Source organism: Leucopleurus acutus, assembly GCF_964270905.1.
Source record: "Leucopleurus acutus genome assembly, chromosome: 2".
Classification (NCBI taxonomy): Eukaryota; Metazoa; Chordata; class Mammalia; order Artiodactyla; family Delphinidae; genus Leucopleurus; species Leucopleurus acutus.
The window spans coordinates 175,767,531-175,795,006 of NC_139143.1; the positions used below are offsets into that span (position 1 = coordinate 175,767,531).

At 37.0% G+C, this 27,476-nt stretch overlaps 1 protein-coding gene across 2 annotated transcripts in view; it reads right to left on the minus strand.

Moving 5' to 3' along the window:
• Positions 1-27,476, minus strand: part of KDM1A (lysine demethylase 1A) — a 64,177-nt gene that overhangs the window by 30,666 nt on the left and 6,035 nt on the right. The window contains exons 2-3 of one of the 2 annotated variants that reach the window (XM_082862321.1): positions 24,979-25,144; positions 11,176-11,235 (exon numbers count right to left, since the gene is read on the minus strand). In XM_082862321.1, coding sequence (XP_082718447.1) covers positions 11,176-11,235; positions 24,979-25,144 — 226 coding nt within the window. The remainder of the gene's footprint in view (positions 1-11,175; positions 11,236-24,978; positions 25,145-27,476) is intronic. The other variant, XM_082862322.1, reaches the window with a different exon arrangement.

Consider the following 27,476-nt stretch of genomic DNA (forward strand, 5'->3'; position numbering starts at 1 on the left):
CACAAGGCATTTAGAATATTTTCTTCATCCACAAAAAAACTTTAAAATATTGGAGGATACTCTAATTAAAATTAGCATTACTGATAATATACAATAAAATTTAAAACTAAAGAACCAGAATAAAGGAAAATACACTAACGAAAGCAAAAGAGGTTATGGAGTGAAAAACACAATCACATGCCTTCTTTTAGGACTACAGCAGGGAACATGAAGAGGACTCTAAGGTTTAATAACCAACACATGATCTCATAAATGGCACCATCCATCAGTTCTCATAATTCAGTGCTGGCAAGCAGTGAAAGAAACTAAGCAGACTACAATGAAGAGATAAAAGAAAGCAAGGAATTCGCCTTTTCTGGCAGAAACATTAGAAATGCTTTACTACATATTGCAAGTAAAATATTTTACTGCATATACTATATAGTAATATATATACATAGTATATATATAACTTATATAACAAGTATAATTCTTAAAATTGGGTATTAAATTGATATTTTTATAAGCTGATGGTTAAGTACATCTTTTTAAGATGTCCTCAGAAACATTCACATATATTTTACTTTTATTTCTAAGATGATCTCTCCCTGGTGGTCTAGTGGTTCGGATTCGGCGCTCTCTATCTAAGATGATCTTACAAATATATACTTCCATCAGCTTCTGAACATATCAAGAAACAATTTAAAGAGTTTCAAAATTCAATACCACTGAAGTAATTATATAAGTAACAAGACAGGCACCAGATATCCATATTTAATCATTTTAAAGCACATAAAACAAGAAGTTGGAAGCACTGATAATGGAAGCAACTTTAAAGGAAAGGCATTAGTAAGATTAGGAGAATAAAAAGAACAAGGCAGAGACCTTCAATATGGTGGAGGAGTGAGGCGTGGAGATCACCTTCCTCCCCACAAATACATCAGAAATACATCTACACGTGGAACAACTCCTATAGAACACCTACTGAACGCTGGCAGAAGACCTCAGACATCCCAAAAGGCAAGAAACTCCCCACGTACCTGGCCATGTGGCTGACAGGGTCTTGGTGCTCCAGCCGGATGTCAGGCCTGTGCCTCTGAGGTGGGAGAGCCGAGTTCAGGACATTGGTCCACCAGAGACCTCCCAGCTCCACATAATATCAAACAGCGAGAGCTCTCCCAGAGATCTCCATCTCAACACTAAGACCCAGCTCCACTGAACAACCAGCAATCTACAGTACTGGACACCTTATGCCAAACAACTAGCAAGACAGGAACACAACCTCACCCATTAGCAGAGAGGCTACCAAAAATCATAATAAGGTCACAAACACCCCAAAACACACCACCGGATGTGGTCCTGCCCACCAGAAAGACAAGATCCAGCCTCATCCACCAGAAGACAGGCACTACTCCCATCCACCAGGAAGCCTACACAACCCACTGAACCAACCTTAGCCACTAGGGGCAGACACCAAAAACAACAGGAACTATGAACCTGCAGCCTGCAAAAAGGAGACCCCAAACACAGTAAGTTAAGCAAAATGAGAAGACAGAGAAACACACAGCAGATGAAGGAGCAAGGTAAAAACGTACCAGACCAAACAAATGAAGAGGAAACAGGCAGTCTACCTGAAAAAGAATTCAGATAAAGATGATCCAAAATCTTGAAAATACAATGGACAAATACAAGGATCGTTTCACAAAGAGCTAGAAGAACTAAAGAGCAAACAAACAATGATGAACAACACAATAAATGCAATAAAAAATTCTCTACAAGGAATCAATAGCAGAATAACTGAGGTAGAAGAACAGGTAAGTGACCTGGAAGATAAAACAGTGGAAATAACTACTGCAGAGCAGAATAAAGAAAAAAGAATGAGAAGAATTGAGGACAGCCTTAGAGACCTCTGGGACAACATTAAACGCACCAACATTCGAATTATAGGGGTCCCAGAAGAAGAAGAGAAAAAGAAACGGAGAAAATATCTGAAGAGATTATAGTTGAAAACTTCCCTAATACGGAAAAGGAAATAGTCAATCAAGTCCAGGAAGCACAGAGAGTCCCATAAAGGATAAATCCAAGGAGAAACATGCCAAGACACATATTAATCAAACTGTCAAAAATTAAATACAAAGAAAAAATATTAAAAGCAGCAAGGGAGGGCTTCCCTGGTGGCGCAGTGGTTGAGAGTCCGCCTGCTAATGCAGGGGACACGGGTTCGTGCCCCGGTCCGGGAAGATCCCACATGCCATGGAGCGGCTAGGCCTGTGAGCCATGGCTGCTAAGCCTGCGTGTCCGGAGCCTGTGCTCCGCGACGGGAGAGGCCCACGTACTGCAAAAAAAAAAAAAAGCAGCAAGGGAAAAACAACAAATAACATACAAGGGAATCCCCATAAGGTTAACAGCTGATCTTTCAGCAGAAACTCTGCAAGCCAGATGGGAGTGGCAAGACATATTTAAAGTGATGAAAGGGAAAAACCTACAATCAAGATTACTCCACCCAGCAAGGATCTCATTCAGATTTGATGGAGAAATTAAAACCTTTACAGACAAGCAAAAGCTAAGAGAATTCAGCACCACCAAACCAGCTTTACAACAAATGGTAAAGGAACTTCTCTAGGCAGGAAACACAAGAGAAGGAAAAGACCTACAATAACAAACCAAAAACAATTAAGAAAATGGTCACAGGAACACACATATCGATAATTACCTTAAATGTAAATGGAATAAACACTCCCACCAAAAGACACAGACTGGCTGAACGGATACAAAAACAAGACCCGTATATATGCTGTCTAAAAGAGACCCACTTCACACCTAGGGACACATACACTGAAAGTGAGGGGATGGAAAAAGATATTCCATGCAAATGGAAATCGCAAGAAAGCTGGAGTAGCAATTCTCACATCAGACAAAAGCAGCAAGGGAAAAACAACAAATAACATACAAACAAAATAGACTTTAAAACAAAGACCATTACAAGAGACAAAGAAGAACACACATAATGATAAAGGGATCACTCCAAGAAGAAGATATAACAATTTAAATATTTATGCACGCAACAGAGGATCACCTCAATACATAAGGCAAATGCTAACAGCCATAAAAGAGGAAATCGACAGTAACAGAATCATAGTAGGAAGCTTTACCACCCCATTTTCACCAATGGACAGATCATCCAAAATGAAATAAGGAAACACAAGCTTTAAATGATACATTAAACAAGATGGACTTAATTGATATTTATAGGACATTCCATCCAAAAACAACAGAATACACTTTCTGCTCAAGTGCTCATGGAACATTCTCCAGGAAAGATCATATACTGGGTCACAAATCAAGCCTTAGTAAATTTAAGAAAATTGAAATCATATCAAGTATCTTTTCTGACCACAGTGCTATGAGACTAGATATCAATTACAGGGAAAAATCTGTAAAAAATACAAACACACGGAGGCTAAACAATACACTACTTAATAACCAAGAGATCACTGAAGAAATCAAAGGTGAAATAAAAAAATACCTAGAAACAAATGACAATAAAAACGTGATGACCCAAAACCTATGGGATGCAGCAAAAGCAGTTCTAAGAGGGAAGTTTATAGCAATACAATCCTACCTCAAGAAACAAGAAACATCTCAAATAAACCACCTAACCTTACACCTAAAGCAATTAGAGAAAGAAGAACAAAAAACCCCCAAAGTTAGCAGAAGGAAAGAAATCATAAAGATCAGATCAGAAATAAATGAAAAAGAAATGAAGGAAACAATAGCAAAGATCAATAAAACTAAAAGCTGGTTCTTTGAGAAGATAAACAAAATCGATAAACCATTAGCCAGACTCAAGAAAAAAAGGCAGAAGACTCAAATCAACAGAATAAGAAATGAAAAAGAAGTAACAACTGACACTGCAGAAATACAAAGGATCATGAGCGATTACTACAATCAACTATATGCCAATAAAATGGACACCCTGGAAGAAATGGACAAATTGTTAGAAAAGCACAACCTTCCGAGACTGAACCAGGAAGAAATAGAAAATATAAACAGACCAATCACAAGCAGTGAAATTGAAACTGTGATTAAAAATCTTCCAACAGGGCTTCCCTGGTGGCGCAGTGGTTGGGAGTCCACCTGCCGATGCAGGGGACGCGGGTTCGTGCCCCAGTCCGGGAGGATCCCACATGCCGCGGAGAGGCTGGGCCCGTGAGCCATGGCCGCTGGGCCTGTGCGTCCGGACCCTGTGCTCCACGATGGGAGAGGCCACAAGAGTGAGAGGCCTGCGTACCGCAAAAAAAAAAAAAAAATCTTCCAACAAACAAAAGCCCAGGACCAGATGGCTAAACAGGCGAATTCTATCAAACATTTAGAGAAGAGCTAACATCTATCCTTCTCAAACTCTTCCAAAATACAGCAGAGGGAGGAACACTCCCAAACTCATTCTACAAGGCCACCATCACCCTGATACCAAAACCAGACAAAGATGTCACAAAGAAAGAAAACTACAGGCCAATATCACTGATGAACATAGATGCAAAAATCCTCAACAAAATACTGGCAAACAGAATCCAACAGCACATTAAAAGAATCACACACCATGATCAAGTGGGGTTTATCGCAGGAATGCAGGGATTCCTCAGTATACGCAAATTGATCAATGTGATAAACCATATTAACAAACTGAAGGAGAAAAACCATATGATCATCTCCATAGATGCAGAAAAAGCTTTCAACCAAATTCAACACCCATTTATGATAAAAACCCTCCAGAAAGTAAGCATAGAGGGAACTTACCTCAACATAATAAAGGCCATATATGACAAACCCACAGCCAACATCATTCCCAATGGTGAAAAACTGAAAACATTTCCTCTAAGATCAGGATTAAGACAAGGTTGTCCACTCTCACCACTATTATTCAACATAGTTTCGGAATTTTTAGCCACAGCAATCAGAGAAGAAAAAGAAATAAAAGGAATCCAAATCAGAAAAGAAGTAAAGCTGTCACTGTTTGCAGATGACATGATACCACACACAGAGAATCCTAAAGATGCTACCAGAAAACTACTAGAGCTAATCAATGAATTTGGTAAAGTAGAAGGATACAAAATTAATGCACAGAAATCTCTTGCATTCCTATACACTAATGATGAAAAATCTGAAAGAGAAATTAAGGAAACACTCCCATTTACCACTGCAACTAAAAGAATAAAATACCTAGGAATAAACCTACCTAAGTAGACAAAAGACCCGTATGCAGAAAACTATAAGACACTGAAATTAAAGACAATACAAACAGATGGAGAGATACACCATGTTCTTGGATTGGAAGAATCAACAATGTGAAAATGACTATCTTACCCAAAGCAATCTACAGATTCAAGGCAATCCCTATCAAACTACCAATGGCAGTTTTCACAGAACTAGAACAAAAAATTTCACAATTTGTATGGAAACACAAAAGACCCCGAATAGCCAAAGCAATCTTGAGAAAGAAAAATGGAGCTGGAGGAATCAGGCTCGCTGACTTCAGACTATACTACAAAGCTACAGTAATCAGGACAGTATGGTACTGGCACAAAAACAGAAATATAGATCAATGGAACAGGATAGAAAGCCCAGAGATAAACCCACGCACTTATGGTTACCTTATTTTTGATAAAGGAGGCAAGAATATACAAAGGAGAAAAGACAGCCTCTTCAATAAGTGGTGCTGGGAAAACTGGATAGCTACATGTAAAAGAATGAAATTAGAACACCGCCTAACACCATACAAAAAAATTAACTCAAAATGGATTAAAGACCTAAATGTAAGGCCAGACACTATAAAACGCTTAGAGGAAAACCTAGGTAGAACACTCTATGACATAAATCACAGCAAGATCCTTTTTGACCCACCTCCTAGAGAAATGGAAATAAAAATAAACAAATGGGACCTAATGAAACTTAAAAGCTCTTGCACAGCAAAGGAAAATATAAACAAGATGAAAAGACAACCCTCAGAACGGGAGAAAATATTTGCAAATGAAGCAACTGACAAAGGATTAATCTCCAAAATTTACAAGCAGCTCATGCAGCTCAATATCAAAAAAACAAACAACCCAATCCAAAAACGGGCAGAATACCTAAATAGACATTTCTCCAAAGATATACAGATTGCCAACAAACACATGAAAGGATGCTCAACATCACTAATCATTAGAGAAATGCAAATCAAAACTACAATGAGGTATCACCTCACACCAGTCAGAATGGCCATCATCAAAAAAATCTACAAACAATAAATGCTGGAGAGGGTGTGGAGAAAAGGGAACCCTCTTGCACTGTTGGTGGGAATGTAAATTGATATACCCACTATGGAGAACCGTATGGAGGTTCCTTAAAAAACTAAAAATAGAACTACCATACGACCCAGCAATCCCACTACTAGGCATATACCCTGAGAAAACCATAATTCAAAAAGAGTCATGTACCACAATGTTCACTGCAGCTCTATTTACAACAGCCAGGACATGGAAGCAACCTAGTTGTTCATCGACAGATGAATGGATAAAGAAGATGTGGCACATATATACAATGGAATATTAATCAGCCATAAAAGAAACGAAATCGAGTTATTTGTAGTGAGGTGGATGGACATAGAGATTGTCATACAGAGTGAAGTAAGTCAGGAAGAGAAAAATAAATACCGTATGCTAACACATATAATATGGAATCTAAAAAAGAAAAAAAAAAAGGTTCTGAAGAACCCAAGGGCAGTACAGGAATAAAGACACAGATGTAGAGAATGGACTTGAGGACACGGGGAGGGGGAAGGCTAAGCTGGGACGAAGTGAGAGAGTGGCACGGACTTATATATACTATCAAATAGAAAACAGATAGCTAGTGGGAAGCAGCCACATAGCACAGGGAGATCAGCTCGGTGCTTTGTGACCACCTAGAGGGGTGGGATGGGGCAGTGGGGTAGGGAGGGTGGGAGGGAGACGCAAGAGGGAGGAGATATGGGGATATATGTATATGTAGAGCTGATTCACTTTGTTATAAAGCAGAAACTAACACACCATTGTAAAGCAATTATACTCCAATAAAGATGTTTAAAAAAAAAAGAAGAAGAAGAACAAAGCAGGTAAAGATGTAACTTAGAAAATTATAGCTAAGCTATTGAGGTGTTGTTTCCACAAAGACATCCAAACACTATCTAGGAAAAAATAATGGTTAACAAGAGGTTAAGCAAAAATGTCTAATGCTACTGTGGGCTGTACATTAAGAAATACTGTTGTTGGAGACAAGAAGAAAAATTCATCCATTCACAGTAGATTATGAGGGCACAAATACTGTATTCACAACAGTAGATCAAATCAATAATCCTCACATTTAATGAATCTCAACCTAAAATTAAAGACTGTCAGGAGAATTAATTACTCCTTAAGGAAAAAAATAATCAGTAACAGCCATATTGTGGAGGGTGAAGCATGAAATTAAGGCATGAAAAGAAGAAATGCTGACTATCAGATGTATAGGTTATTTCAGTAATTTGAAAGCTTCTAAAACTATACAGCTTTTTTTTTTTTAATTTATTTTTTGGCTGTGTTGGATCTTTGTTGCTGCACGCGGACTTGCTCCGCGGCATGTGGGATCTTCCCGGACCAGGGATCAAACCCATGTCCCCTGCGTTGGCAGGCAGATTCTTAACCACTGCGCCACCAGGGAAGCCCCAACTATACAGCTCTGATGTCCCCAGTCCTGTACCCCCAAATCAAAATAAAAAAACAAAGCCAAGTCCCAAAACATGTCACATTTATAAGAAGCATTATCTACCCAATAATCCTGAGTATTTGGACCAAATACCTCTTAATAGGTTACTTCTTGGTATATTTCATGAATGTATACTATTAATAAGACAACCAATGAACTCTGTAAACTCTACTTCTCCCTCCCCAAAACAGGGTAGTTTTCTTTCTTAGCTATATTATCTTCTATATATATGTTTAATAAGTGGTCAATGAACATCAATCCTACTGCAAAATACTATTGTCAATGACAGCCAGAAAAACCACGTGGGGAAAAAGCACTAAATTTTACATTATATTTGGTTCCTCATTCCAAGTGTTCTTATCAACAGAAATCACTCCAATATAGTTGGCTAATTTGGGAAATATGTAACAATTAAGAAATTTTATATGAGTCATGACAGTTTTAAATTATCTTTGAATCAAACATCAAAAGTTTAACAAAAGGAATTAAAGAAGCCAAAAGTTGTAACATTAATGTATATGTGGAATAACACTGTTCTCCATCTCTATCTTCTATATAACATCTAAAAACAACCCCAATTATTCTTAAAAATAAATTTTTAAAAAATGAAAAATGGTCCCTAAAAACTCAGTAATTATTGCCTTCCTTCTGGTTTTTAGGGATGAAAATTACTATTCCAAAGAAGGAAACCATTATCAAAATCAAGGTGAAAAGTGTGCAAGATGAAAAAATCTAACTTTTTTCCAAGGAAACAAAAAATGTTAATTTGGAAACTAAACTGCTCAGAAGGTAAATCAAAACATTCTTTCTATAAAATATTTCAAAATGAACTAACAAACCATTCTGGATAATCTAACTCAAGTATCTCCTTTAGAGGGAAGAATCTTACAGAATACAATTGTCTTCAGTATAACATCCTGATTAAAAGTAGCAGTAGTACATATAATTCAGAAGTATTTACACTTGGCTCTGGAATACAGTTTTATACTTTGGTGTTTGTGTGTACTTAACAGAGTCTGGTATTCTGGAAATTTAGAATATTTCAAAGATGCTACCTTAATTTTTTAAAAGCCCCAAGGCTGCCTACATACCAATCTTGCCCTCTGTTCAATTCCTCTTTCTCACCACTTAACACAGGAAATTTCCAGCATCACCTTTCAAAATGCAGTCATGCTAAAGCATAATTGCCTTTTCTAATGGTCTGATTGGCTAATGCTTTCCCTCAAAACACAGTAAAAGTAGTTAAATATTTAAGGGACTAATTTAGATCTTTCCGGATATATCAATTAGGCAGAAAAAAGGAGGGGAGGGAAGTGAGTATATAGGACTGCTATTCCATGAAATCATTTCCCCCCGATTCTGATATAATACAGGTAGCATCTTGAATGAAGTAAGAGAGATATAAACACAGAAAAGAAGGCCTCCATGAGTTTCTTGCCTTTTTTCCCCCTTTATTAACGTAGAGAAAATGAACTACAATTAGATTTCTAGCTAAAGAGGGAAAACAAGAGCCTGATAGGATGCACATATAAACTTCCTAAAATTAGTAAGTTTAGATGCACCATATCCAGTCTTATAATAGTTTAAAAATAAAAGAATAAAGAATAGGGGGAGAAGAGAGAAAAAGGAAAAAGAGGAAAATCCTATGATTTCTTATGCTTTAGATTTTTTATTTTCAGCGTAAACGCACACTTTAAATGATTCTATAAGGGAAGGTGTAAGGAATAGTATACGCATAAGAAACGAGACCTCTGGGTTTTCACTCCTCCACAGTTGGGTATATTCCTGGTCGAGTCATTTAACTTTGTGTTTCAGGACCTGATAAAACAGGGGTGATACAAATACCACCTATTTGAAGGCAGAAAGCTAGGCAAGATGACCTCAAGTTCCCTTCTAACTTTCAAGATTTAGGATGTAAACACCAACTTGCTATGATTTTTTAAAAGTCAAGATGTGATCCTGGTCCCAAGATACTCATGACGGTCATTTGGTTCTGTTAAGAGAATAACATTGATCACTTATAAGCATACGTTTCTAACTCTGACTGATCATCTCACAAATACATGCTTCTGAACAAGGTGAAAATCTAAAGAAGAGACCTTGAAGGGTTCAGAATAGTCACCACCATTCCTGGAAACACTTAAAACTCATGTTCTACTAATATTAAGTCAGTAGCACCACAGTTCTATAAGAAAGTCTGCTTTTACTTTCAGCAATACAACATGTTGTTTACTTAAGCAAAAGAGTAAACTTATTTATTACTCATGTAAAAACAAAACAAAAAGAAACAAGAAAACTCAATTTATTTCTTCAAGATTAAAGCTCTAAAGGCTATCCCTGACCCTCAACAGTTCCTTGGAAGATCCAATTGTGCATCATTTGATGAAAAGCATTCTTGAAGATTTATCTATCAGATACAGACTCTGAAAGAGAATTTTAACTCCTCTAAGACAACCATGTACTGATTATCAACCTCCAATCCTTCAAATAGCATTTAAAGAAGTCTACTTCTAACATTCTGGATCCCCTAAGTACTAATTTCTGTATTAACATTGAACTATTTTTGATCTAAGAGAGTAAAATACAAAATATTCCCTGGACCTGCTGTACACAAACTATAATAAACAAATAATTTTAAAGTAGACTTAAGAGTTCAAAAGTGACAAACTCCATAAGTGATACCTATTCCAAGTCTATCAAAATGTATATATAAACTAGTTTTGAGCACTGGCACACACAATTGCATCCTTTAAGAGGTAAAGGATGAAATCCAGATATTCTACTTTGGATTCTTGGAACAAACTTTAACTGTTCCAGATAGGCCCCTATAAATCATTTAACCCTTTACTTTTTCCAAAAGTTAAAATCTCATAGTTTGGTCTGAAAAGAAACAGCACTTCAAGCAGAGTTTTTAACAAAGATTAATTTTCATGTGAGAAACAAAATGTTTAAACTGCAAAATGATTAACTATGTAATGTTAACTGAAAAAACTGTATCCAATACCACTTAACAACCATTTCTCTTGCCCACATAGTTCCTCTGACTAATCCTAGAAGGCCTTTCCATCCTGTTTTTCAGCCTATGGCTTCCCCTCTGTGTATAAAGTTATTTTTCTTTGTAAAGGTCCCATGATTTCTAAGTCTATGTTTTATATCATGTTTACTTTTACTATAAAGGCTGCTGGGGAGAAAAGTACCCGCCATCTCCTCAAAAACATGAAGAAGAGTGGAGGGCTGAGATCGGCCTGAGGACTTCAAAAGGTTTTGCTTGCCTTTGTTCTGTCTACACTTTCTCCTATTATACTACTCTGTCCTGTGGGTTAAAGTTCCCCTGCGCTTCTGGCTAAAATGTGGGTACTACAGCCAAAAACACTTGCAAGCATCAAACCCTGACTTGGCGGCTCTTGCTAAGTGGCAAGCATCTAATGCCACCCTCACCTGATGCTTGGCCGTCTCCATACCCTCCAGAACTGTCGTCTTGAAGTCCTCCTGCTTGCCCTGTGGAAGGAAAGAGGAGAACTCAGGGACCTTACTCCATAAATTGAGATAATATCTGGACATAAAGGCCTAATAGTTGGCGACTCACGAATTCACCACCAACTAGTAAACGCATATTCAGAGAGCTCCTTCTTCTGGAATCAAGGCCCAGGGAGTCACATTATAGTCTTCCAAATTCTGGTCAGGAAACTTCAACTTTACATGCTGATTCTTGTTGAAAGGTAGGAGAACAAAGTACGCAGTATTTCTAATTGCTAAATTCTTGCTGTCAGTCTTAATAGTCAAGGTTGGATGGGGGAAAAGGGATTCCAAATGTCTTTTACTACTTTTTGCTAGACTGAGAGTGGGTGTGACATGGGCTCTAGGATCTGGAGTTGCAACAATTCAGCATCTGCTCAATGTCTCTTAAACTTTACCTTTCTATCTAAAAAGAATATATATAAGACAACAAGCAAGACATAATTTTAATGAAATATTCTCCCCTTGACTTCAAAGAAGGGATGATAACTAAGATTCAGTTCCAAAAGAAGTTTCATTCACTATACATACTAGACAGTGCCAGATCTGAACATGCCAGTGCTTCCTCAGTAACACTTTAATTAAAACACCATAAAACACCTCACAGTCATATGCCAAGTACTGTAGATAGACATAACACAAGGGGGAAGGCTGGAGCAGGCAAGATGATGGGGGAGCTTCTACCTCAAGCTTCACAATAAGCCCTCTAAGAAATTTTCCTCATTGATTAATGTACAGAAATAACTTTAAGAAAAGTATCACAGCTTGAAAGTTAAACTTGAGAAAGTTCGGATAGATCATCTTCCAGACTCTTCCAAAAATCAATCACCAAGACAGATGCAATGATCCTCTTAAGCCTCTCGCCACCTGATATACTAGGGAAAACTACTACCAGTGTGATCTTTGGAAGATATGAAACACCATCCCACAAAGATCTAAAACTGGACACTCTTCATTAAACAGTTTATTCTAAAAGAATCTCAACTAGAAAGCAGATTGATTATTCTACCATTTGAGTTAAAAGGCAGCAGGAAAGTAAAACTAACATAGCCCCCTTACTATAAGAATGATCCCAGGTCTGTGAGACTTAAAATGACATTTTCATCTTTAAGTATATGAAGGTATTCATATATAAATGATTTCTGACAATATTATAATATGTTGCTAGATGGTATATGGTCTGCTTTGAAAGTAGAATAGAATCCCATCCTAAAATTATTTCACATTGCTCTTGTATAAACGGTACTTTAGGTTCTAGAAGGTTATGCTTCTCAGACAAGGTACAAGGTATATGATTTGCTGTCTACAGCCTTTGGAAAGGGCATATAATTATGAAGAGATAACTCCAATTATGAAATCCAATCTGTAAACTTATCTTAAAATTGCAGGCTGTACATTTAAAATTTTACTTTTAAAGTTTAAATTAAAAAATGTTCATTCTTAATGAACTTATGGATTTATTCATTTAAAAGTCTTTCAGAGTTAAAAAGTTTCAGAGTTAAAATTATTGTCATTATTTTCTTTGGTTCCAAATAGCACCAAACTACACCAGAAGATTAAGCTATTATTTTAGAAGGGGGGAAAGGGGCTGAAAACAATGAAAGAGTTTCCAAGAAGAACATTTAGGCATTAGGAATAATATAGCTCTTCTTTCTCAAATTATGTTTCTGGCTTCTTTAAGAAAGAATGAAAACAACAGTCTCTTCTAATGATGGCATCTCACCACTTCTTAATAAGTAAAAACAAAACCAAAAAACACTTTCAAGCTTGCCATTAAGACTGAATTATTTTACCCTTTCTATTTCTATCATTTTCCTTCTCCTCCCACTACATGTCATACAATATGCTATTTACTGTACTGATTTTTTTTTCCTGTCAATGTTTTTTCTTAATAGAAATATGGATTTCTTACCCCTGACTTATGTGCTCAGAAGGTCAACAAGGCTGCTCTTTTACAACAAGGTAAGGCAGTCTTTTTTGCTGTCTGCTTTTGAAAAGAGGTACTAACAAAATTCTTATAAAGACACTGTCCTTCGATAAAAATACGTAGGAGAAACATGGAAAATATTCAATACTCTGGAAGATTTTTAAAAGGTATCTCTCATAGCAACAGAAAGTCAAAAAAGAAATGAAACTCTAAAATACTACTTAAGCAGAGAAACAGGAGAAAACCAAGCAGAAGATGATATAAACATGAAAGAAATGATGGAAAACAAAAAGTGCTTAAAATTAAGTAAATGAACAATATATTTGTCTCTTGAATTGATGAATATTTATAACCTGCTTGAAAGTAAAGTTGCTATTTTCTCTCTAATCACAATATACTCATGAGTATTTTGAGGGTGCCTACTTCTCCAAAGACAGCAGAAAACAGCACCATTTTTATTAGTGGTATTCTAGACCAATTCTTCCTCCTTTTTTTTTTTTTTGCTTTACCAGCTCTCAGATCCTTTGTTTTGCCAGCATGCTATAATGTTCAAAGCACAGAATCATGCAATACAATTGGCATAAGAAACAGTCTTATAATTACGTATTAATTTCCTTTATTCTTTAAGAGAATATTCATTTTATTAAGAACAGCACACATACAAATGTTTGCAGCTAACTTTCCATCCAGGTAGTGTCTCTGATTAGAACATATAAAATGCCATATTCATTTGCTCTTCGGGTCTTTCAGGCCTAGAACTCTGCTTCTGACAGTGGCACAAAGACATGGAACAGCAGGCAAATGTGGTTGTTATCTTCCATGAGCTCAAATTCAAAACAGAAGATGAAAATATACACAAGCAATTTTTTAATATCACCTTGATTTTGGCACTACTGAATGAGCAGACTTCCTTTTGTTTTCACACACCCCCGCCTACAACACACACACAAAATCCTCAAGTTTGAAGTAGAGACCCTAATACAGTTTATTTGTGCATATCTTCTCCAAGTTCAAAATAAAATCTTTTCAGTTTATCTTCCATAGCAGCCTTTCAGTTGTCCTCTAATAAATCTACAGATCTGTTAAGTTATTCTTGAAGAACAGTTAAGTATTTTAGTTATAGTCACACTACTGAATTGTTTTTTCATCTTGATTCAAACTCTCAAGAGACCACTCTTTCAACATCTTAAGAGGAAGTCTATTACATTCAAATACTTTTATCTGGCAGGCATGGAGGCGAGAATCATTGGTGTGTTGTTCCCAGGAATATACTGAACAACATATTCATCACATTTTGACTATTTAGTTTCTTGGAATCACATTAACTGATAACTTTGTAAACATTTTGAGGAATTACTAAATCTTCTAGGAAGCAATGATCTTTAAACAGAAAATCAATTCATCAAAATTTATTTAATCAAAAATTTACCAAATTTACAGAATAAAAATAACTGCCAAGGATTGACTTCAATTGAACCTAAGAAACTAGCAAAGGAAAAAAACATCTCAAAAGTTAAAACCATCTTTGAACACACAAGTTTGCACTATATTAACACACTAGTTGAGTTTCTTACTTAGAATAAGCTCACAAATTTAATGTTTACTGAATACCCATCCAAACTGCCAAGCACAAAATCAAAAGTAGAAAAGGCTGAGTCCCTATTTTCAAAGGGCTCATAATCTAACTGGGGAAAGATGAAAAATATCCAGAAAGAAACTTTTTTTTTTTTTTTTTTTAAAGGAAACAAGAAACAACACACTTGGGGGAATCAGGGAAGCTTTTCCGAACAAATCCAGAAATTTGCATAGACTGGGGTGGGGGGTGCGGGGTACGGTGATACCACAGCATGGTCCAGAACATTTACAAAAGCAAGGAGAAAACCACAGACATGGTATGTACGAAGAATCGCACACAGCACCCTGCTTAATGAAGGAGATGATCTCAAAGAGCAGTGGGAGACACAAAGGATAAGCAAAAGTGGGCCACTTTCAGGGCCAAAACTTAAACTTGATCTTAATAGTAATGCAGGAGAATAGTATTTTTACCAGGAAAGCAACAAAACAAGTGATACTTTAATCAGTTTGTACTAGATGGATTAGAGGAGAAAGGTGATCTAGATAAAGGAGATCCAGTCGAAAGACTACTGAAATAATTTAGATGTGAAGTGAAATCCAGCAGAATAAAAAGGTGACAGTAGGGCTTCCCTGGTGGCGCAGTGGTTGAGAGTCCGCCTGCCGATGCAGGGGACACAGGTTCGTGCCCCGGTCTGGGAAGATCCCACATGCCGCAGAGCGGCTGGGCCCGTGAGCCATGGCCGCTGAGCCTGCACGTCCGGAGCCTGTGCTCCGCAACAGGAGAGGCCACAGCAGTAGAGGCCTGCGTACCGCAAAAAAAACCCCAAAAAGTTTAAAAGGTGGCAGTAAAAATGGACAAGGTGAAGAGGCTGTGCACAGGAAGACACATGACTTTACAAGAGACTTGATGAAAGAGATAAGGGGCTTTCAAGACTCCAAGCTTCCAAAGTTCAGGAGAATAGTAATACAATGGAAAAAATGGGAAATCTGGGAGACAGGTTAGTAAAATTAAATGGAAATACTCTAAAGATGGTTGGAAATTAAAGACTAGAACTCACAAGTGAGAATGGGTATAAGAAATTTTAAATCAACATAGAGGTAAAAAATTTTGAAGCAGCTGTATGATTAATCTCATTAAGGAAAGTCACAGTTTCAAAGAGGAATTGGTCAACATAAATGATAAAAAAAGTAAAAAAGAAAAAATTGAGAAAAATGAATTATTGGTGACCATCACCAAGTTGTGCTGCCTTCCTGTCCCTGCTGTAGTGAGAGGTGGCTTAAAAACACCTTCAAGTATACCACTCTTGCTTGATACATCTCTTTCCTGCTAACTTTCTGACTATGATTTTTGGCAGAAGAATAAATCATCTACAGCAGCTCAAAGAAACGCAAAGCAAAGTAAACTGGGCTCAGAGAGGTAGACTAAACTATCCTGAAGGAAGAGCCTCGGGGGTTCCTCTGAAGCACATCAGAGGCATTTTAAAACACTGATCAATACTCCCCAACAAAATTTAACACTGATCAATACTCCCCAACAAAATTAACCAAAATGAAATCTCCAATTAGAGCAGCAATTCTAGGGTTACACTGTTGTTTAAAATAATGAACTGGGACTTCCCTGGTGGCACAGTGTTTAAGAATCCGCCTGCCAATGCAGGGGACATGGGTTCGAGTCCTGGTCCGGGAAGACCCTACATGCCGCAGAGCAACTAAGCCCGTGCGCCATAACCACTGAGCCTGCGTTCTAGAGCCCGCGAGCCACAACTACTGAGCCCACGTGCCACAACTACTGAAGCCCGCATGCCTAGAGCCCGTGCTTCGCAACAGAAGAAGCCACCGCAATGAGAAGCCCACACGCAGCAACAAAGACCTAACACAGCAAGTAAAATAAAATAAAGAACTAAGTCTAGAAAGCAGGAAAACCATGCTTCCTGAGGTAGGAGCCTGCCTGGAATTTTCTCACTGTACCACTGGAGGAGCTGTAGCACTGCTTTGCTCCTGAACTTAACACTGGGGCAGAACTGAGAAGCTCAGTAGTAGGGATCCTATATAAAAGAATGTAAAAGCCCTACAAGCTAGGGAAGAAAGCAAAGGTTTTGTAAGCCAATTGAAAGAACTGACTTTCTCACATGCTATTTCCCTCCACATTCCATAGATTTTCCTTACTTATTTTGTTGCAAAATCTTGGTTTGTAGTTCACTTTTCAAAATGTTGCAAAGAAAGCCCACAATTCAGATGCTATGTTATGTTGCTCAACTACCAAGCTTAAGCTGTGTTTGAGTACAGGTAGTTTTTTAAAAACAAAGCTTATTTTTCTAGTTATTTACCTGTTTTTAAAAAGGCCAATATGGAACTTTATTCTGGAGCTGCTATTAAAAGAACCATTATAACTTTTCACAACTGATAACCATGAATGTATTTCGCAACAAGAGAGTTCCCCTTTCCTGCTCATGTAACAGTTTTTCAGAACTCTGGCTATCTATATCTTCCCAGGCTATGATTAGAGGCTCCTTCCATCTTAAACATGATTTGAGTCTACAATGCTATGAAAAACATACAACTTCTTAGGCTTTAATTAATCATATGTATTCGTCTATCTTCAAATATCAGAAGATGCTAAAAAATAGCAAAATCAAAAATAATCCTATTTTCAAATGTTTAAAACCTCTGTGATCAGCAAATATGGCAAAATTTAATGTTATATCTCGATAGTTGATACATGGATTTACATTGTTATTCTCTGAGGAGAGAAAGTCTTTATTAGAAAGTATCAAGATTTGCCACTCCTCCTATGATTTATCATATAAAAGCTTAAAGAATTATCTATCTTGTAAAAAATGATCTATTCACATTATTGAAAATGGGCTACCACATACACTTTCCAGTTTCCAAAAGTGACAGAGTATGTATGTCAACCTAGTCCATTACCTAACCTGATTTTTTCCTGACGAGAACACTGATCTGATGCAACTAGAGATTACCATACTAAGTGAAGTCAGAAAGAGAAAGACAAATACCATATGATATCACTTATATGTGGAATCTAAAATATGACACAAATGAACCTATCTAAGAAACAGGATCATGGACATAGAGAACAGACTGGTGGTTGCCAAGGGAAACGGGGTTGGGGGAAGGATGGAGTGGTAAGTTGGGGTTAGCAGATGTAAGCTTTTATATACAGAATGGATAAACAAGGTCCTACTGTACAGCACAGAGAACTATATTCAAAATCCGATGATAAACCATAATGGAAAAGAATATTTTAAAAAAGAATGTGTGTGTGTGTGTGTGTGTGTGTGTGTGTGTATATATATATATATATATATATATGTATGTATAACTGAATCACTTTGCTGTGCAGCAGTGATTAACACAACACTGTAAATCACCTACACTTCAATAAAATAAATAAATTAAAAAAAAACAACACCGGGCTTCCCTGGTGGCGCAGTGGTTGAGAGTCCGCCTGCCGATGCAGGGAACACGGGTTTGTGCCCCGGTCCAGGAAGACCCCACATGCCGCGGAGCGGCTAGGCCTGTGAGCCATGGCTGCTGAGCCTGTGCGTCCGGAGCCTGTGCTCCACAACGAGAGAGGCCACAACAGTGAGAGGCCCGTGTACCACAAAAAAAAACCCAAAAACACCACCACCACCAACCCACCGTATTCCTGGTTCAACTGTGTTTAATAAATACAAAACATCTGTACACAAAAGTGGAGCCCATATCTTCTCATGTGATCCTCATATCAAGCCCCATTTTTCAGATGAGAAAATCCTCAAAGTATCCTGTTCTTCTATTATCCATGATCACACCAAATAAAGAATGGTAGCAAAAGAATACGAGGAGATTACAAAAATAAAGTTGCTCAGCTAAACAAATTACTATTTTGCCTTAATAAAAAATAAAGCAAAATTATCAATAAAATAAAATCATTCATTAAGAAAAGCAGGTCAATCTCTAAAGACCAAACATAACTTGGTAGCATCTGATTCAATGGTTCTTATCAGCCAAAAGCAGTAAACAGTTAAAAATCAGGGCTCTCAAACTGCTTCATAAAAGCCTAACTTCATTCCTTCATGTTTAAAGTAAAACGTCCAAAACCCAATTTTGGGAAAAACATCTGAAAACAATTTCTGCAGTCTCACCATACTTTGTATATACTTTTATCGTACTGTTTCTTCATTGTTGTCAATTAATATCTGTAACCCTAAACTGGACTGTGAATTCTTTGCAGGAGGACCTAGTCTTCAGCCTTGAACCCTCAGAATCCAGCACCATGCCTGGAACAAAGCACTATAGTTTTACAATTAATGTATGTAGAATAAAGTGAATGAGGAGCTGCACATTTGTGAAAATCTTATTTTGTGTGGAAAATGTCTCTATAAAAATTTTCCCCTCCACACCACCAATCCCCTACCTTGTTGGGTTTCTTTTTTGTTTTTTTAACTCTTCCTGTAAGTAAAGAAGGATCTGAAGACTTCCTTCCTTTCCACCCTTTCTGCCTGTAAGTCTCTCTAAATTTTTACCCTGAAATGTAACATCTAAGAGTATTTTGCCTTCTATTATACATTTATGTATACATCTGTATCTCACACTAGGCTATAAATTATCTGAGAGTGGGGACCATGTGTTGGAGAGTAATATACATCTTGGTCCATTTTTAGTAATCTCTCAAAATACAAAAATTTTGTTGAATTGATCTAGGTTACCTTTTCGGCCTGTGACATTTTCCCCCAGCTCTCTAGTAAGTTATTCTGGAGCATAGTTCCAAATCAGAACACTGAAATGATGCTATAACAAAAAAAAAAAAAAAAAAGGTGGTGCAGTGGTTAAGAATCCGCTTGTCAATGAAGGGGACACAGGTTCAAGCCCTGGTCCGGGAAGATCCCACATGCCGCGAAGCAACTAGGCTCGTGCGCCACAACTACTGAACCTGTGCTCTAGAGCCTGCGAGCCACAACTACTGAGCCCGTGTGCCACAACTACTGAAGCCCACACACCTAGAGCTCGTGCCCCACAATGAGAAGCCACTGCGATGAGAAGCAAGCGCACTGCAACGAAGAGTAGCCCCTGTTCGCCGCAACTAGAGAAAGCCCGCAACGAAGACCCAACACAGCCAAAAATAAATAAATAAATAAATTTATTTTTTAAAAAAAGGCAAGAAAATTAATCCTAGGTCTGTTTTCTAAATGTATACACCATACTTCATATGATGAGAAAATCAAATGATTTCAGGCACTTAGTTGACACTAGCAGGCCAAAATGGCAACATAAACAACTCTTCAGGGATCAATTTCCTAGCAACTTCTACTGCTGGGTATGGGGGCTGTGCACTTGTAGGCATGGAGAGAGAAAAGGCTGGGATGTGCCACTTGAGAGTACTTACAGCCTGATAAACGAAAGTATTCACCTGAACTCTGACCATAACTATCCATGCTGCCAAATCCAGCACTTTTACTGACTGCAATCAGTATGACTGACTCATAGGAGAGATGATCAGGGTACTTTATAAACAAAGAATTATGAAAATATAAGGACCACTGTACAAATATTGGAACCGACCATTGATTTTTTTCTTTTAAAGTAAGGTCCATCTTCAGCTCTTCTCTGGTCAAATTCTATTATATCGAGTTCTAAACGATAGTCCAAAAGATTCTGCCTTTTAGATTTTTGCTACAGCAAATAAAGCAACTCATCAAGTTTTCGGTCAATCTCTTGTCAACAGTATTTGTGATCAAATTTCACTGAATTTTAAGCTAAATTCTTCTACCCATACATGTACATTTTGTATATTTTATATAAATTTAGTATTTTTACTAATTCAGGTTGCATCTCCTTTTGTGTGATTTTTAAAAATACTTTCAATCTACAGCATGACTATTACATGAACAAGGCCTCCAAATTATTAAAACCATACAGAATTTTTTGTCATAGCAATCTCTCATATCTCATTGTTTTGTAATTTGTTTAAAAGCCTACATATCTTTCAAACACATACACCAAACACATCCAAAATTACCATGCACAACAGAGAAGAGAGCAAACACTTTCCTTTGTTATATTCTCACCAGAATCCTTATTTTAAACAAGGAGATAAAGTGATTCTTCCCACAGTCATTCAATAAAATGGAATATAATAAAGTCGTCACCGACCAGCTAACAATATCTAACAAAATTGATTTGAAGAGTTAATCAATGGTTAATGGAAGCCTTTGAGTTTCATTAGAGTATTAGCACAGCACTGAGCCTGGAAAAATGGTACACATACAGACACGTGCACATACATACATATATTTTAAACATACTTCTGATGTCTCTATTGAGAAATCCATTAACGTGAAGAAGTCTTAAGAAAGGCATCTTAAAAACCCATTTCAAATTTCATTTTATTTATTTTAGAGTAAGTTTCCATACAAATCTTAAGCTATACACAACTAAGCCAGTTCTAATCCCAAATGTTAGAGTTCCTAAACAGTAATCCCAAACCAGAGTTCCTAAACAGTAATCCAATACAAAATTTAAATCCAGGAACTACTTAGTGAGATTTTTCTGGAAAATTTCAACTGCTGAAAGGCAGTGAGGGGAAAAAAACTATGTTTTGTATGAAAATAAAAAAGCTAAGTGCTAGCAAATTAGTTAACTTAGTAAAACCTCATTGAGGAATAATCTAAGGTATACAGGGTAACAACTGAGTCAAGAAGGGAAGAAAGCTTTTCTCCAATAGAAAGTTACTTTAACAGAGCAGCAATTATTCTAAACCAGTATGTAAACTCCAACCGAGATTCTACTCTATTTTATAGACGCTCACTATTATGTAACACCACTAATAACCAAACACTCAATTCCAAAAAAACCTGTTCAGGCTCAGTTGCCACTTTTATCTTGATAGAAAAGGTACTGGAAAACCAAATAAAACCATCGTTTGTTAAAACAAATATATTCAGAAGTGTATAGTAAATATAAAAATACATGGAAATGTTTAAGAAAACAGGTGAATTTTAAACATAAGCAGTAATATTTAGTATGAAAAATACATTTACCTATGTGACTACCACAGAACTAAATGCCACATTGTTATAATTAAAAACTGACAAATCTACAAACAGTGTTTAACCCAGAACAGAGAACTTTTTCTCAATTAAAAAACCTCCTTTTTTTTTTGGCCACACCGTGCAGGCTTGCAGGATCTTAGTTCCCAGACCAGGGATCGAACCTGGGCCCAGGCAGTGAAAGCGCCGAGTCCTAACCACTGGACCACCAGGGAATTCCTGAAACTCAAACCTCGTTTCCCCAAAAATTCAACTTTGATATTGAGAACATTTTTCCATTGATCAAAATCTAGTAAATTCAATTACCAAAATAGCCTAAATCACCTCTCCAATCCCAGTCTCTTTACTCCTTTACTTTGCCCTTATAGAGCACATAGATTGATTTTTCCAAAACACGTATTTTGGTATAGCACCTTCACTCAAAAAACCTCAGTGTTACCCATGGCCAGATCCTCCTAGTGCTTAAAGGACATCAAGTTCAAATTCCTTAGCCTGGTAACCAAGGCTCCAACCTTCCTTTTTGGCCTCCTCTTAGAAGTCTCCTAGAGGAATCTTCTCCAGTCAAATCATTTTACCCACTGACTTCAGAATACCTTGTGCTTTCATAATTAACAAAATATTTTATTCTTCTTAAGATTAACACTGTGGAAAGCAAAGCAAAATTTTCTAAACATGTTTAAAAGCTGGTAAGAATGAAATGTATTCAAACCTTATATATTTTAAGAGAGTAAGTTAATGTCTAGTTATCACCTCAAATAACTGAAAAGATTTGGTAAAGAACCAGACCCACATCTCTCAAGATATTAAATACGCATATGGCAAGGCTTCCATTCAATTTCTGAATGAAAACTTAAGTGAAAGAACTAGTTCGGGTAAGACAAGAGATTTTGGAAACCCTGGACAGTTTCTACATACTTGAACTTCCCTGATAATATTTATTCACCATGAGGACCCAAACTATTTCTAAATTCTGCAGGCCAGTAAGTTACCACTACTTTTCCAGGGTAAGTATTCCCTAATTCACCCTACAAATGTTTAAAAAAATTTTTTTGAGTTGTTTTAGAGGAAAAATAACTTTATTTTCATAACCACAAATTAATTGTACATTTTGGCTGTTATCAGCACACCTCTGAGCACTGAAGATATCCTAAACTTAAGAAACAAAACTTTAACTTTCTCCAAAATATTAAATAGTTTAAAACTTAAACTAAACCACTGGATTAACATTAACTAGAACATAATGGCATAAAGACAGTTCCCCAGATCCTAAATCCCTTTGCTAAGATATTTACTTTTGGGGACTTCCCTGGTGGTGCAGTCGATAAGACTCCATGCTCCCAATGCAGGAGGCCCGGGTTTGATCCCTGGTCAGGGAACTAGATCCCACATGCATGCAACAACTAAGGAGCCCGCGAGCTGCAACTAAGGAGCCTGCCTGCCGCAACTAAGACCCAGCACAACCAAATAAATAATTTTTAAAAAGATATTTACTCTTTGTAGGAACAATATCTGACATTTATGGAAGAAGGAAAACAAAATAAAAAACCTCTTTCACAAAAAAGAAAACACCAAGACTTGGTTTAAAATTCTCAGAGGACAAAGTGTATATCAACTTGATACTTTATGGTAAATCAGTTTCTTACTGGAGACACTGACAACTACACAAAAAAGAGGGTGAGGCAGTATCTGAGATATCAGATCATCTACTGAATAATAGAGTCCTTAAACTAAGAGATCAGCAGCCTCTGGAGCTATATAACAGCTATCAAAAGGATTATCCCCATGTATCTCATTGGCAAATCTACAGCAAAGGTAGAAAAAAAGAAAGGCAAGAATCAAAGAAGAATATAGAAGAAAGGAGTAGAGAGTCAAGGGAAGAGTTGGGAGTAAGGACAGAAAGAAGGGGAGAGTGCTAAATGTAAAAGACTAGGAAAAGGAGGAAAAAAAATCAACAAAAAGAGAGGAGGTGTTGTTGAGGTACGTTTGCCTCAGGGACATTACTCCCAAAGGTAATATACCACTCCCAGTAAGTAACTCTCCGATAAGTTATTTTAAGAAAGTTTTAGGAAAACCATTCTTAGGAAATCTGAGTCCTGAGAAGATTTAAACCCAGAATCTATCTTTTTCTAAATGCTCTCAAACTGTATTCTTTTATCACATTTTATTACAATTACTGTAAATTATAAATTTTTATTTTTGAGTTTTAGCTAGAATCTGTTTGATAAGTTCTAAATCTAAGTTTAAATTAACACCTGATTTGTAATGCTCTCTAAAGAATTGGTGAGGTGAATGGGCCTGGAGCTACTGGAAATACAGAAAGTATTTTAATGAGAAGAACTTAGTAAAAATTCAAAGTCAAGAAGAGTTAAAGAGTAGCCATTAAAGGCAGAAGATATGAAATATTAATTAAGATTCTACTTTTGTTTGGTCTCTCCAAAACAAAAGGGTATTCCTAATTGGTCTGGGTATCCTCAGTAGGACTCACTGAGGTGATGTTAGTGAGAATTCTTTTAAAATGTTTGAACCTCTGAAAACAGTATTACAGGCTCCAATAATCTTTCAATGTCATAGGGAAGATTGTGTGACCTTAGAATCTCTTCACAGCCTTTTCTTATACCATTCTTTTGACTGGAGGCTCAATAACTAAACAATAACAGGCACTTAAGTCTTTTCTTTTTGACTTCAGAATGTATTTTTATCTTTGTTCACCAGGAAAAGACCCTTTTAAAAACTGATCCACACCACGAAGGTTTTACCTGAAAGTATCTAACCATGAAGTAAATGGCATAATTTAGCCAGAATAATTTCTGAATCATTCTAACTCTAAATTCTGAATCAGAGTTATCACTGAAAGGTTTGGTTCTTCGGGTTTGGCTTTCTGTGCACTTTCTCCAACTTTTCAGCTGCCTTACACAGCCATTATCCTTCTACCCTCATTCTTTACTTTCCTCCTATATGTACAGACACACACAAAAAGAATGTCAGTACCACTATGTATATATGCATGTATATTTATGTGTGTATACATGTATATGTGCATACACACAAAAATACACATGGCCAATATAAGAGTATAAACCAAAGACATAAACAACATTGCAGAATAGGAATAAATTCATTTATTCTTATTTCTAAGATAAAACAAAACTGTGGTTAGTTACTATAACTCACCAGATGGTTCCTCAGGCTCACTTTCATTTTCTTCCTCAGGTGGGGCTTGAGGGGGTGGTGGGGGAAGCTTCTTTTCCTTCTCTGCTTTAGCATTTCTCTCTTCTTCTGAATAATACTCATCTTCTGAGAGGTTGGCCAAACTTTCATCCATCTCTCTGTACTCTACCTATATGGAGATTATACCAGGGAAAGCTAAATACAATGGACATCTAAAGTCAGAAACTCAGTTTGGAACCATCAGTAAATATGAATTGTTTTCTAACTTCAATTTTTAAGGAAAATAAGCAAATAACAAGGAACAAGCTAGCTCATAATAGGTAACCATTAAAAACAAAATCTCTCATGAAATAATCTTGTGTCAGTTCAGATTTAGCCCAAACTGTAACTTTTACATCATAGTACTGAAATTCAAATCAATGACTCTGAGGCTCTCTACAAATAAAAATTAATTGTGTGTTTGTGTGTGAATCTATACATATGTATATATCATGTTCACATACTGGAAGTTTCAACAAAAGACTAAACTAGCCCTCAGTCAGACAAAAATACAGTTAGCTAGAATAAGTCTGTCTAATGCCAATCTGTACTTCTAACTACTATTCCATAGGTAGATAGCAAAAGAATTCTAGAGGGCTTCCCTGGTGGCGCAGTGGTTGAGAGTCCGCCTGCAGATACAGGGGACATGGGTTCGTGCCCCGGTCGGGGAGGATCCCGCATGCCGCAGAGTGGCTAGGCCCGTGGGCCATGGCCGCTGGGCCTGCGCGTCCGGAGCCTGTGCTCCGCAACGGGAGAGGCCACGGCAGTGAGAGGCCTGCGTACTGGGGAAAAAAAAAAAAAAAGAATTCTAGAAACCAAATTGAGGAGTGGGGAGGGTGGGCAGGGAATAAAAATTACAAATGGCAATAGTCAAACTGAAACAATAAAACGGTACATTTTCTTAAAACAAAAACATAAACAAAACACTGGTGACCTAAGAGAGTTGAATGATGAGAGCAAAGAATCCTTATTACAACAAATTAAGGAGTAAGTCATGTGGATATGGAGACTACCAGCCTTACTACTAATTCACACCCGTTACAAAGGGGAAAACCAGGTAATAAGTAGAAAGAGGAAGCAGTCTTAATGAATGTTTTATTGGGGGGTAAAGCAACTTAGGATAGGGAAGATTATTATGGACCGCTTTGTTAAAATGTGTAATGTGGTATTACAAATAGTCATCAACCTTGGAACACTGTCAAATCATCATTTTGACCCCTACCCTAACAAGGAAGCTACAGAAACAAGAGCTCTCTATTCTGGACTGAATGAAAAAATAAAACGAATAAAATAAAAAGTATTTATTGGAGGTGGAGACAGGGCAAAGACAACATGGCTTCCAAATATATTAGATTTCTGAAATGCATCGTCCTGTGGATTACAGTGAATGTAATCTATTTTAACTTTCGAAATATCTTTGAAATTGCTCCAGATGGCTGGCTGCTATTATCTGTCTTCTTCTTTTTTTTTTAAGTGACATGACCACAGGATTTGGGTGGTGGGGGAGTAGGTAGCTAGGGGAGGTAAGAGTTTTACTGAAAACAGGGATTGGGTTAGAAAATGGAAACAATTATGGATAAATTGAATAGTTTTGACCTGTGCTCTAAGAATTTTATTTAACACATGAATAACTGTATTTATCTATCAAATACTGAACTGAGAACATGGCACAATGGAGAAAATGATTATGAATGAGTATCTCTGCCCTTAATAAACTGAAACTCTAGTTGCAAACAAAAAAACCTGATCAGGTAAACATCTCAGAGACTTTACAATAAAATCTCCCCAAAATGCAGATAACAAACTTTATCCTACTTGACTGAGATTAAACTGTTAGGAACAGACCTCAGGATAATGGGTAAAGCAGCAAGGAGGGAAAAAAGTTTCAGAGGGAGCTGGGTTAGAAAATGTAATACATGTTTACAGTATGCAGCTTCCTTTCACCTTTTACCCCTCAACAGTGCTTGATCTCTCCCTGACCCAAAGATTCAGCCCTTTAATCCCCTGCCCATCAATCCTACCCATTCAATCAATAATCACTTAACAAGTGCCTACTGTGGAACTGGGCAATGTGCAAATTCTGAGACAAACACAAACAATAATATACGATCCTCTCTACTGAATTAGTTCAGCTTTTGCCTAAGACACCGCGCCCTTTGAAGGAAAAATGAATCCAAGATTAAAGTTAGAGAAACACTGCATTTTTTATAGGCCCCCTCTAGGAGAGTCATAATACATGTTAAAAGTACTGAGAAGTTTCACAGCAAAAACAATCTTCTTAAATATTGTTTAATCCAATGTTTTGATGTAATAACTACTAACAAGGAATACACCTGGAAGAGGCTGGTCTAGAGTTCTTAGCTTTCAAGAAAAAAAGGAGATCAGAAAAATACCTAGAGATAGGAGTAAGAATATCTAAGGTAGTATTTAACAACAACAGAAAAAGAACTGTGTTCCACAGA